Source organism: Lycium barbarum, chromosome 3, assembly GCF_019175385.1.
Source record: "Lycium barbarum isolate Lr01 chromosome 3, ASM1917538v2, whole genome shotgun sequence".
Taxonomy (NCBI): domain Eukaryota; kingdom Viridiplantae; phylum Streptophyta; class Magnoliopsida; order Solanales; family Solanaceae; genus Lycium; species Lycium barbarum.
Genome location: NC_083339.1, coordinates 33,680,743 through 33,695,036, shown reverse-complemented (window position 1 = coordinate 33,695,036; position 14,294 = coordinate 33,680,743). Strand labels below are relative to the sequence as shown.

Below are 14,294 nucleotides of genomic sequence, written 5' to 3'. Positions count from 1 at the left end.
AACTAAATAGTCTTGCCATATATATAAATATCATAAGCGTGGAAGATACTTAACAGTTGAAACCAAAACCCGGTTTTAACTTGTACAAGAGCTTTAGTGATTATTACAATATCTGAATGGCTGAAATACAAGTCTGAAAGTACTAAAGTAGAATGTTTTCTATAGAATAGGAAATAAATATAATAACATAAGAAGAGACCCAGGGCGGCAGGTCTGACTAGTAGCTCATCCTAACGTCTTTGATGGATAGCCTCGGGATCAATCACGAGGCCTCGAACAGGAACCCGGATCAAACTATGCACCTAACAAAAGTGCAGCTAGAGTAGTATGAGCACAACACTAATAATCGTTCGCATCATAGGCCGACAAAGATTAGATAACGCATATAAGATATAAAAATTAGCAAGTAAAGCAGATAAGGCAATCAAGTACAACCAGGAAGAGTATGTAAATCACCAAACAAGCAGTCATGAGTGGATGAAGGAATGTGATACAATGCTCTGGCCAACTCTCCAATCCCGTACACACACGCTAAGGGCAATGCCTCGTAGTCATGACTCATGGAGGACCCGCGAAGGCCATGTACCACTCTTGCTCTCCGACAAAGACCTCGGAGGATATCTCTCACTTTACCATCATATCAATCATATATGAAGTATGGAAGCTATGCCATGCATGGAGTCAATTTCAATAACATCGCTAATCATAGAATCGATAGATACTGTTATATCCCGCGTTTTTGCGCATTCGGAAAAATTCGAAATAATTTTGACTCGCAAGGAATGAGGCTATGATTTTATTTTACTCAATACATGTGTGATGTTCATGGAATATTGATGTGGAAATATGGAAGGATGCCAAGGGAAAAATTGGAATTTGGGAATTAGTTCCGTGAATTACCAAGTGTGATCCATCACTAGTTGGGCTCAAAAAATTAATTAAATTAAGAGAAAATGAGGCCCAAAACAAGAGGCCCAACCGGCCATGGTCCAACAAAAGGCCCAAGCCCATGGCAATTCATCCATGTGAGGAATAAGTAAATAAAAGGCCTCTTCTTCATCAAAATCCCCTATAAGGTTCAAGAGAAATAAGAGAAAGAGAAATAAAAAAGAAGAAGAACAAGAGAAGGGCCTATTCGGCCAACCCTCAAAAAATTCCAAGCCTTCAAGTTTGATTCAAGAATTATAATTTTCTTGTATTCCTACTAAGTTCAAGATTCTCTACAAAGTGGTATAATTATTTTGGCAAGAAAGTGCTTGTGTTTGCAAGGAGAACTTGTCGGGAAAAAGGTAAGGATTTCTTGTTTCTTTTATGTTATGAAAGATTTATAGATGTTAGAGTGAGTAGAATTGAATGGAAATCATGGGATTGTGATGTGGTGTGTGTGAGCCGTGTGTATGTGTGTGTGTATGTGTGGCCGTGTGGTGCCATGTATGGAGGGAGGTGGATTAGATTTATTTAGTATGTTAATTGTGTTGTTGTGGCCTTGTGATGTAAATAGAAGGTAAATGGTTCTTGTTGTTATGGAAAATCCATTGTTAAGTTGTTGTAGGAAAATATGCAACTTTATTGTAGTTTATGTAAATGTGAAAATGAAATTGGTAAGGTGCAAATTATGATTGTTATAAATGAAATTGGAAGATAAGAATATGTTGTGGATGCTTATGTTGAAGATTGGAAGTTTAGGTGGATTATGGTTTTGGTGAAAAGTTTGTATATTTTGTATATCGTGTGAATAGTTTGTAGAAATGATATGAACTGCTTCCAAAGTGTATTGTAATGATCTTGATTAGTAATGAATGTGAAAACAGTGAGATTGGTTTGGAAATGTGAAGTTGGAAATGAGAGTTATTGCACTATGTTGGAAAGAGGACTAGTTGGTCTATGTTGGTTTTGTGGTGATTGTTGTTATTGTTGGTATTGTTGTTGGTTTGGTTGTTGGTGTTTGGAGCCGAGTTAAATCTCGGGGATGTTGTATGTATAGGGGAAATGTTGTCCAAATTTTTGTAGAAAAGTACAAGTTAAGATTCAAGTTCTAAAGGCTTGAAATTACTAATTGGTAAACATGACCATTTGTAGATTTTGGGCGAAACGGGAATTGAATTTGAGCGAGCGTAAGGCGCAACTAAGGTATGTAAAGTCTTTCCCTTCATTCTTTGGCATGTTCTAAACATACTAGGCTCGGACGCGAGCCTTAGATACGACCCTGTTCCTAGAAATCCGAGATTGAAATTGGCCCCATTTCATTCAATGAGATTGAATCGGTTTCTTACTATTTCGTCGACAAAATGACCTATATGTATGCAACTCTCCCAAATGAAGTCGGAATGCCCTAAAACTCTCATGGGTGACTCCATAAGACCTATGATCCATAATTTTACGTACGCCACCTCGGTTCGGCCCAAGGTGGGCCCACAAAATTCTGATACCTTCTGTACGACCCTAATTAACTTATTTCTGTCCGAAACTCACAGGGAACTTTTGGTTATTATTCAGTCTGCTATATGACAAGTGTTATGACTATAGTTACAAGTCTTATAATATATTTGACGTCTGGAGCGGTTCTGGATATTTTATTCCGATGTAGTCTGTCGTGCCATCCCAAATGACATATATGCGTATTTTATGAATATTGTCCGATTACTCTGATTTGACCCACCGTTTGGCCTACTTCCGTTTCATTGAGTCTGTATAATGATCTGTATACGTATGGTTTCTCATTAATCTGTTCATGGATGTCTCAATGCTTCCTTCACTGCGCCCGGGCCAGGTTCTGTTACTCGTGCACATTCCACTGCATTGTTCACCGCGTCCCTCGGTGTGCGGGCCGGGTTCTGTTTATATCTGTATATGATATGATGATACGGGGATGGCGGCCAGGATGGCATGTGATTTGTCTGTCCACCGCGTCCCGTACTAAGAGGGCCGAGATCTGTTACCGCGTCCCTCATTAGAGGGCCGGGATCTGATATATATATATGCTCTCTGTATCTGTATATGCTCATGATTCTGCATGCATGATTCTGTCTGGTACACATCTGTATATCTGATCTGGATTATGACTCCGTCTGTTGCACTTTTGAAAGTCCGATTCGGATACTGATTCTGTCTGCTGTACTTCTGTACGTCTGATTCAGATTATGACTCAGATTATGACTTTATCAGCCACACTCTGTACTCCTGATCCGTGTTATGATCTTGTCAGCCATATTCTGTACCTCTGAATCATATTATGACTCTGTCTGTTATACCCTGTACTCACTATATACATATTTATACTTTGTATTTCTGATTCGGATTCGGGTTCGACTCTGACCGCTATATTTCTATACTTACGGTTCGGATTATGATTATATTTGTTACCTTTCCGCTTTACATACTCGGTACATTTTTCGTACTGACCCCCTGTTCTTCGGGGGCTGCGCTACATGCCCGCAGGTACAGACGCACCGCGCGATACGCCACCAGTTTAGGACTTCTATTCTGCTGTTTGGAGTGCTCCTTTGACCCGGAGCGTGTACTTTTGGTATATATCTTCGGTTATTTACTCATTCTGTATATATGGTAACTTGGGGTACGACGGGGCCCTGTCCCGCCATCTGATTCTGTTATGTCCGTTAGAGGCCTGTAGACATGCATGTGGGTTATGGGTTGTTACTGTACAGGTAGGTATGTACGAGTTTGCGATTCTGTCCGCTATGATAGCCTCAACGGCTTATGTGTAAGTCTAAGTGTGTTTATGTGTTCGTATATTTTCCGTGCGTTGTATTTATATCAGTCTGAATCAATGTATGTCTAATATGGATTATCTGTTTGGTACGCCAACTCTGTTAGGTAAGTACGTACGGGTATCCAGTTAGGATACCAGTCGCGGCCCACGGGGTTGGGTCGTGACAGACGTGGTATCAGAGCGGTTTGTCCTCGGAATGTCAACAGGCCGTGTCTAGTAGAGTCTTGTTTATCGGTGTGTTGTGCACCACATCTATAAACAGGAGGCTACAGGACATTTAGGATGTTACCCTTTCTTTGGATCTTAGATCGTGCGATAGAGCTGTGCTATTAGGATGACTCCTTTCTGATCGGTTGTGGTATTTTTCAGCGATGCCTCCGAAGAAGGCAGCGGCTGCCCAGAAGGGCAAGGCGGTGGTAGGAGAGACCAGCCAGGCGCAGAGAGTTACACGGGCTCGTGCTCAGACTATGCCCGGTGTTGTACTACAGTCAGAGGGTTCAGCCACACCACCCCCAGAGGAGGCTGAAGCAGGTCCATCAGCAGCTCCAGCGACTCCAGTACCTGTACCTCCAGCCCCCCAGCCAGGGGCGGATGATGGGACCCTGCGAGAGGCAGTCCAGTTATTGACTCAATTGGTAGCAGGGCACGTTTACAGACAGGGAGCAGGGGATGATCGTGTAGACAGGCGCGATAGTCAGAGGGCCCGTGATTTTCTGCTTTGTCGCCCACCAGAGTTTTCCGGGTCAAAGCTCGCAGAAGACCCTCAGGAGTTCATCCGACAAATGCAGCGTACCCAGCGATTGATTAGTGCCTCCGAGACAGAGTCGGTTGAGTTGGCGTCATACCGGTTGCACGATGTAGAGACTAATTGGTACGAGTCTTGGATGCTGTCCAGAGGCGAGGGTGCCCCTCCAGCCGTATGGGGAGAGTTTACAGAGGCCTTCCTGGCCCATTTTCTACCTCCGGAGGTGAGGCGGGCCAGAGTAGACAGATTCCTACTGTTGAAACAGAGGGGCAGGAGTGTCATGGAGTACAGTCTGGAGTTTGATTCGCTGGCTAGATATGCGCCCGCTTATGTCGCTGATATGACTGACCGGATGCACCGGTATGTGATAGGGCTGGATGATTATTTGGTTGACAGCTGTACGGTGATGGCGGCCCAGACAGGGATGGACATTGCCCGTATACAGGCCCACACCCAGAGCATGGAGGACCGGCACAGAGGACGCCAGCCGGATAGTGATCATGATAGGAGATGGCCCAAGAGGGCCAGATTCGCGGGGTATTCCGGAGATTCCCAAGGCGGATGGCCTCAGCAGCAGTCCGGTAGATCCCTTCCTCCGTCAGGCCGGGGTACGCAGTCCGCAGGCAGACGTTTTGATGGTGCAGGTCCGTTTGGGGCCGGCTAGAGTTTCAGAGTATCAGGCCCGCAGACGAGTAGGGGTTCTGGTCAGTCTAGGCCACCTATGCCCCGGTGTACCTATTGTGGGAAGCTCCATCCGGGGGAGTGTTATCGCGCTACGGGCGCCTGCTATCATTGTGGCAGTCAAGATCATATTGTGAGAGAGTGCCCGTACAAGGGTAGTTCAGGTTCAGCCCAGCCTACTGGGTCAGTTGCTGGCTCATCTTCTCTTTCGGTAGCCATGCGCCCCACGGGGCGAGATATGCCGGCACCAGTGAGTCGTGGCAGAGGTCGCGGCGGAGCTTCCAGTTCCAGCGGTCCTTCGAACCGCGTATATGCTTTGACCAGCCGGCAGGACCCAGGAGCGTCGCCAAGTGCAGACCCAGGTATATTATTAATCTTTTCTTGAGAGATATGTGTATGGATAGATCTATACTCTTATCATATTACGTGATTTTCTTCTTCTGGGTGTTAGTAAAAGGAAGGTAATTTTCAACCCAATAGAACCATTTGATATATATATATATATATATATATATATATATATATATATATATAGATGGAAATGGACATTGAGGATTCAGAAGGGCAATATGATAATTGTATGGTTTAGACCGGGTTGGGACCCGTTACGGGAAATTTTCAAAAATTTACTAAGACCCCGATCTGCCTTAAATTGCGTGACAAAGGTCGAGTGGGGCAGTCGACGCAATTATATTAGCATTAACGCATCAAACCGCATGAAAGTTTCAAGGTTAAGCGTGCTGGGGCCAGAGTAATTCTGGGATGGGTGACCCCCTGGGAAGTATACCCAAATTTTCATAAATGTAGATATAAGGGACAGATGGGAAATATGGGGTAACCCAAAGGAAATTAGAATATGTGGACGTGGTCTGATTCTAATCATAATTCTGTCTGTTATACGTCTGCGTCTCTGATTTTGATGAGGCTCTGTCTATTATGCCTCTGTACTTCTGAATCTGATTACGTTTCTGTCTGATATGCCTCTGTACGTTCGACTCTGATTACGAATCTGTCTGATACATCTCTGTACGTCGACTCCAATCACGGATCTGTCTGACATACTTCTATACGTCTGACTCTGACTACGGATCTGTCCGACATGGTTCAGTACATCTGAATCTGATTATGGATCTGTCCGATATGCTTCTGTGCGTCTGGCTCTAGTGGATTCATCATCACAACCCACTACTAAAAAACTGCAAAAAATATACAGACAAAAAATCGACGGACTGCGTTGGTTTGAAAATCCAACGGAAAACCAACTCACTGCGTCGGGTTTTTTAGCAGAATTTTGAAAATATATTTATGCAAAAAAAAAAAAAAAAACGATGTCTCACGTCGGTTTTATTAAAAAAAATATATAATTAATATAAAACCGACGGACAACGTCGGTTTTTTTTTAAAAAATATTTTAAATAATTTGCAATTAATTTTGTTTTTAAAAAAAATAATAAACAATTTTTTTAAGAAACCGACGGACAGGGTTGGTTTCTGTTTTTACTTTTTTTGGGTCAAAATCTGGTCAACATTTTTAAAAAAACCGAAGGACAGGGTCAGGTTTGTCGGTCGGTTTTTTTTTTTTAACAAATGGGGCAAACGAGTTCATTTCCCATTTCCTCTCCTCTTCCCAAACAAAACTCTTCATTCCCTAAAACCCTACCCGCTGCCCCCCTCCCCTCCGCCCAACCTCGCCGCCTGCGCAGTCCGCCCCCACCTGCCCCAGATCCCTTTTTAACTTAATAAATTGAGGTTAGTTTCTTTTAAATTAGGGCTTTTAAAATTCTTTCAATTTTAGTTTTAGTTGTAGATTTTAGGCCTAATGTTAGTCTATTTAGCTTTGTTAAACATCATTTGCAATGTTATTAATGTTGAATTTGTGAAAAAATGTAAACTTTATTTGACTCGTTTACTTGTCATTTTTTTTGGGCTTGAGATTGTGCTATATTTTATGTTCATTGTCAATGTATTTGTGTTAGCTTAGTTATCATTGTTTGTAATATTATTGATGTTGAATATGTGCAAAAAGGTATACTTCAATTATTTGACTAGATTTTTTAGTTTTTTTGGATTGTGCTTTTTGTTAGAATCCGTAAGTTATTAGAATTGTTATTGATCATTCCAAATTAGAATTGGTTGAGATTGTGCTTTTCAAAGTTAGAATTGTTAAGTTATAGTATTTCTATAACCTCAAAACTAAAATGTAGACTTTATTTCACTAGATTTACTTTTCAATTTTTAAAATTGGTTGGGATTGTGCTTTTCAAAGTTAGAATTATTAAGTTATGTTAGAATTATTAAGTTATAATGTTTCTATAACTTCAAAACTAAAATGTAGACTTTATTTGACTAGATTTACTTTTCAATTTTTAGAATTAAAGTTAGAATCCATAAGTTATTAAAGTTAGAATTGTTATTGAGAATTCAAAGTTAGAATTGGTTGGGATTGTGCTTCTCAAAGTTACATTAAAGTTAGAATTCATAAGTTATTAAAGTTAGAATTGTTATTGAGAATTCAAAGTTAGAATTAGTAGGTATTGTGCTGTCTTAAATTATTGATATTCAATTTGTGAAAAAATGTAAACTTTATTTGACTAGTTTACTTTTCATATATATATTGGAAAATACATAAAAACCCCTCAACGTATACTCGGATTAATTATGACGCACCTAACCTTTGCGGGCGACCTATTACCCCCCCCCCCCCCCCCCCCCCGGCCTTATGTTTTCTGTATTTTTGACCCTTTTTTGACTGAAGTGGCAAAAAAAAAAAAATTGAGGCCCAGTTGCACAGTAGAGAGTGTTGCACACTCTCCGCCACATTGGTGCCACGCTGCTGCCACGTCGCTGCCACTTTCCTTTCTTTTTTTTTGTTTGATTTTTCTTTTATTAATTATATTTACACTAATTAACCTCTAATTAACCATTAATTTTGTCTTCTTCATCACTAAATCCGTCTTCTTCTTCTTCTTCATTTCAAGAAATCCATCAACCCATTTTATTCCTCCATTAACACACACACACATATTCAACCCACTTTTTTCCTCCATTAACAACACACATTCAACCCATTTTCTTCTTTCATTAACACACACACATTCAACCCATTTTCTTCTTCCATTAAACACATACATTCAACCCACTTTCTTCCTCCATTAACAACACACATTCAACCCATTTTCTTCCTCCATTAACACACACATTCAACCCATTTTCTTCCTCCATTAACACACACATTCAATTTAATCATCAATCATAAAGAGCTTATTCAAGAAACATTCAATCCATTTTCTTCAACCCATTTTCTTCCTCCATTAATACCCATTTTCTTCCTTCATTAACACACACATTCAATTTCATCATAAACCCCCCTTCTTCTTCTTCTTCATTTCAGGCCGCCCCCCACCCTTCCCCCCCCCCCCCCCGCCCCTCCAACCCGCTCCTCTTGCCCCACCCATTTGAAAAAATTACCATTGACACCCATTTGAAGAAATTTCCATTTGAAGGACAAACTGTGCAATTTCTTCCTTTCTGGGCTACGTTCAATCATGGACTGGAATATTTAACAACAATCGAAATTGTTGTTTGTTAAATTTCATGGAAATTGTCCAACCCGCTCCTCTTGCCATTTGTTAAATTTCATGGAAATTCATGGGGAATGGAACTTAATAACAATGTAGAAATTGCACGAACTGCCCATGATTTCACAAACTGGGCTATGTTCGATCATGGCGGCGGCGGCGGTTGAGGAGAAAGAAGAAGAAAGAGAAAAAAATGGGTTTTTTTATAAAAATAATAATTTTTTATTAAAATATAAAAACTATTTTTACTGTTTTCACTCGCTATTAATTTTTTTTTGGCCACGTCAGCCAAAAAAGGTACAAAAATATAGAAAAGATAAGGCCAGGGGGGTAATAGGTCGTCCACAAAGGTTGGATGCGTCATAATTAATCCGAGTATACGTTGGGGTTTTTTTTTTAATGTATTTTCCCTATATATATATATATATATATATATTTGCTTGCGATTGTGCTATTTTTTATGTTCACTGTCAATGTATTTGTGTTTGCTAGAATTGGTTGGGGTTGTGCTTTTCCAAGTTATGTTAAAGTTAGAATCCATAAATTATTAAAGTTAGAATTATTATTGAGAATTCAAAGTTAGAAGTGGTTGGGATTGTGTTTTCTTAAGTTATATTTTAAGTTAGAATTCTTAAGTTATAATATATTTCTATAACCTCAATAATTTGTAGGTATATTTTTGTAGATGGATCGTATGTATCCGTATAATATGAATAATAGTAACCGTGTGGGTGTACATGATGAATTTGTTGAAGGTGTTGATGGGTTTATCACACATGCAATGTCACTTCACCCTTTTCAAAATGAAGGGATAAATTAGGTGTCCTTATTCTCATTGCCGGTGTATGAAGTATTTGAAACCGGAAGCGGTTAGGGTTCATTTATATAGTCGTGGGTTTAAGCAGAAATATTATGTTTGGACTGATCATGGAGAGACTGATGGGGTCAATGGTATATTTTATAATATGGTTGTTGGTGAAAGTAGTGTGTCACAGGAATATAGTTATGTCCAATATGATAGAGTTAATGATATGGTTAATGACACTTTTGGCGTACAGTCTGGGTTTGAACCTGAGCAAAATTTTGAGGAACCTCCTAATGAAGAAGCAATGCACTTCTATCAAGAATTAGAAGAGGCTAGTCATCCACTTTGGGTAGGAGTCAGCATTCTAAGTTGTCTGTTATAGTTAGAATGATTAATATCAAATCAGATTGGACTGTTGCTGAAGCTGCTATAGACTCAATGATTAAGCTTGTAGGGGAACTAGTTAGTTCGGAATTTGACATACCTAAGAGTTACTATGAAGCAAAGAGATTGGTTTCCAAATTAGGATTGTCGTATGATAGAATTCATTGTTGTCCAAACGGTTGTATGTTGTTCTATAAGCAAGATGCTGATTTAAATGAATGTAAATTATGTGGACATGCGCGTTATAAGCGGACACCTAGTGGGAAGATGGTTCCAATTAAGGCGATGCATTATTTACCTATTATACCTAGGTTAAAGAGGTTGTTTACATCGCCGAGTTCTGCTCCTCACATGAGATGCCACATCGAAAAATAGAAGCCACCTGGTGTTATTTGTCATCCATCGGATGGAGAAGCGTGGAAACATTTTGATAGAACTTATCCTGATTTTGCTAGTGAACCAAGAAACATTCGTTTGGGTTTGTGTGCGGATGGTTTCACACCATACTTTGTTTCGGCTGCACCCTATTCTTGTTGGCCTGTATTTCTTACTCCATATAATTTCTTATTCTTGTTGGCTTGTATTTCTTACTCCATATAATCTACCGGAAGGTGAAGGATCTTCTCGACAAGCCGAGGGAGTTGATTGTGTTCAGGTCGCAGCTATGGCGCAGCAAATTGCTGAACTTAATAGGAAATTAGCAGAGATTGAGGCAAAAAGAGTTGAGGAAAGTAACTTCATGAAAGCGAACCTTGAATCGCTCATGACACAAGTTAAAAGCCACATTGCATGTGGATAGTTTGGTGTGCCACATTTAAATTTAAATAAAAAATTTAAATAAAAAATTTAAATAAAAAATCGACGCAGTTTCATAAAATTTGTATTGTTTTTATTTAAGATAAAAAATCATAAATTAAAAAACCGACGCGGTCCGTTGGTTTTTTGAGACGGACTGAGTCAGTTTTTTAAATTTTTTTAAATTATTGGATAAAAACCGACTGACCACGTAAGCGACGCAGTCTGTCGCAAAAACCGACGCGGTCCGTCGGTTTTCAAAAAGCGACGCTATGTAAATCGACGGACCGTAAAGGGTCGGTTTCCTATCGGTTTCATTGAAAAAACCGACGCGGTCCATCAATTGTTTTCGTCGATTTTTGACAGTTTTTTAGTAGTGACCATGCCAGAAGGCGCATCATGCGTTCCCCGTCAAAATTGACAAATTACATACGCTTCTCTAATCGGAGTCTAAAAAGATAAGTCATAACCTACCTCGAAGGCCGAGCAAGATGTAACGGCCCGCTAGAGTGTTATGGGAGCTTTGACCATTTTACCTAACTCGTACCCTTCCGAGACTAAGAATGAGCTTAACGAAAGCTCAAAGAGTTAGAAGTCTAAAAATTAAGGCCTTGATTTTATCTTGTGTGTATGTTATGCATTGTTTGAAAACTTATTTCATTTCAGTTGGGGGGTGACTTGGTAAATTTGACCTCCTATGGGAATTCCGAAGCCACGGGTGAGTCCTTAGCATGTTTTTACATTGATGTGCATATTTGGTTTGCGTCTGTAAGGCCTAGAATTGACGTTGGGATTTTGGGTGAAAATTTGGCAAAAAACCAGAGCTCACTGTGTGGATGCGAGGGTCGCCGCCGAGGGGATCAGGGAGTTAATGAGGTCCACCGTAGCGGGAGAAATTCCGCTATAGCGAGACCACCGCAGCGAAACATGACCTCTACAGCGGACCTCATTAACTCCTTGATCCCCCTCTACAAGAGTTAATGAGGTCCGCTGTAGCGGGAGAAATTCCGCTATAGCGAGACTGCCGTAACGAAACATGACCTCTACAGCGGTTGACGGGAGACAAAATCCCACTTTTATATTGCAAAATTCGAGGCATTACCCACATAACTCCAAAAACTGTTCCCAAGAAAGTCAGGCGAATTAACCTTTTTCCTTGTTCATTTCATCATCTTCTCTAAGTTCATATGCTAGTTCACGTTCTCTAATGGTGGATGAAAAGACTAGAACCCTAAAATTGTTGAACTCTTGAATAATTGATGGGTTGTTAATATCATTGTTGTTTAATCATCTAGGAGTGTAGGTGATCACTTTCTAGGATGGGAAATTGATCATTTATGATGTTGAGTATTGAGACTTGGAGTTACACTAAAAATGGGAACTTTGGCCTAAAATCTGTTTCAAACAGGCTACATTGATTAGAAACCCACAAGTTGGAAGATTATGATTATGATAAATTCTTTATTAAATGAGAGTTCACCCATTTGAAAAGGATAGAAGTAATTATTGGGTTTCTTCTCCAATTGTTGTTCTTATTTGATTAGAAGGCCTACTTCTTACTTAGCGTTATATTGCTAGACTTTGAGAGTTCCGAAGCATTGCAAAAAGGGAAAGCTCTTGCGGAGTAACCTGCATTGTTCCAGTTCTGCATCTGAGGTAGGTTACAATTTATTTGAGTTAGACTTTAATTAGTTGATTATATATGTAGTAAAGTTGACTGAGTTTGGTTGGTATGAATTCTAATTATGTGGGCTTGTTGCCATTTATTCATATACCAAAACTTGAGATGAAATTGTTGCATTTTTTGAGAAGGAAGAAGTCAATATATATGTTACGCAGGCGCATAAAAGCTACTTAGAGTCACCACATTTTATAAAAGAAATTAGGAAAACCGTGGTAAAGAGTTTATTCAAACAAAGAAAAAAAATCCTTTTAAACCAGAGTTCGAGATAAGAGTTCTAATGATCCTAAGAGAAGGTGTTAGACACCCTAGTATTACGAATCCGTAGAATACGATTGACCTACGAGCTTCAATGTGTGATTAATCGTGAATATATGCCAAAATGTTTTCTTTCTTGCAAAAAATTGTCAACCAAAACACAAGATTTTCTCTTAAGTAGAGTTTCTACGTCCAATATTATGATTTTGTCCCTTTTAAGGTTTTTTTACATATATATAGGAAATAAATGGAGTATATTTCCTTTTGAAAATATGGCATAGGTCTTATATATAAAGAGACTTTTACTTATTATTCTTTTTCCATTTTTTAACACACTTGGATCAACCATTCTAACCAAAACCATCTTCGCCTCAAAATCAAAGTCCAAATATGCCCCTCTTGTAGTTTCAAAATGCCTCAAATTAATTATAAGTTGAAAGGAGTCTATTTATGCCAAAACCAGTCCAATTTTTAAAAATCTTAACAACAGAGCCCAAGACAATTTTTGTATTCCCTTTTTTTAGTTCAAAATGATCCATTTCATCTCGGATTTTCCGAAGGCTTAAGGCCTAAAACGGGTCCAATTTATTCAACAAAATCGTCTGTAATATTATTGATTTTTTTCCAAATTTATACTGCTTGCAATGCTTTGAAAACAATTTCACATCTACCGATTTACATGCAATTATTAGCTTGGTGCATGTTTGATTTTTATAACAAAAATCATTTGAAAGCTTTTTCCTAATCTCTATGTGGGATTTCCCAAGTCTAACATGCATGGTTTCAATATTTACAAGCATTCATACATACACATTATGGGAAAAAGAGCGGAAATGGGTTGATGGGTTTACCAAGCCCATCAACGTAAATATTGACAATTTTCACCCATTGTTGGGCCTTCTATCCGTGGCTGCTGCCAAAAATGGGTTGAGGCCGACTCGATGGAATATTAGGTTGGGCCCTGGGCCCAACACAATGTGGAGGAGTCGATTGGACTCGTCAAGGTTCATGCATAGAAGACGAGAAAAATAAAGATTAGAATCTACTTAGTCCCAATACATAGAACAAGTGAAACTGAATGACAAGCACATATTAATGCTTCATGCGTTCAAATAATTTCCAGAAGACTAAGTAAATAACCTCCATTATACAAGCTTACAAAGAGTTGCTTATTTCAAATAAAGTCCAGGCTTGTATTGCACAAAGAACAATTTTAACTCATGGTCACAGAGGGATTAGAAAAATTCATGTACCAAAATAAAATAACATATCCTGTACTAGTGTCTATGATATTGTTTTTTTGAAATATTGCTTGTGAACTGTTACATATTTTGCAAATGCCCAAACAAATTCATGTTAATATGCAGTGTTGACTTCCAATTATAAACTCCTATTTAAAGTAGTCCAAACATTACTCAGACATCTTAACATGAAAATAAATAGCCTCGTTTTGGAAAGCAACCAAACAACCATTTTAACAAAAAGATATGATAAAGAAAATGAGATTACAAGATAGGAACAAATAGAGACCCATTGGGACACTTCCAGCCAAAACACTTGAATGGAACTTAACAACATGTCTTCCAACATTATTAAGGATAAACAAGAACATATTACACATTAACCCGATATACCTT

General features: G+C 39.1%; 1 protein-coding gene across 1 annotated transcript; it reads left to right on the top strand.

Annotated features, from left to right (window-relative positions):
- Positions 1 to 4,154: 4,154 nt before the first annotated feature.
- On the top strand, positions 4,155 to 12,382 carry LOC132633841 (uncharacterized). Its single transcript, XM_060350274.1, has 2 exons — positions 4,155 to 5,518; positions 12,297 to 12,382. The coding sequence occupies exon 1, from the start codon at positions 4,198 to 4,200 to the stop codon at positions 5,137 to 5,139; it is 942 nt and encodes a 313-aa protein (XP_060206257.1). The 5' UTR covers positions 4,155 to 4,197; the 3' UTR covers positions 5,140 to 5,518; positions 12,297 to 12,382.
- Positions 12,383 to 14,294: the final 1,912 nt, after the last annotated feature.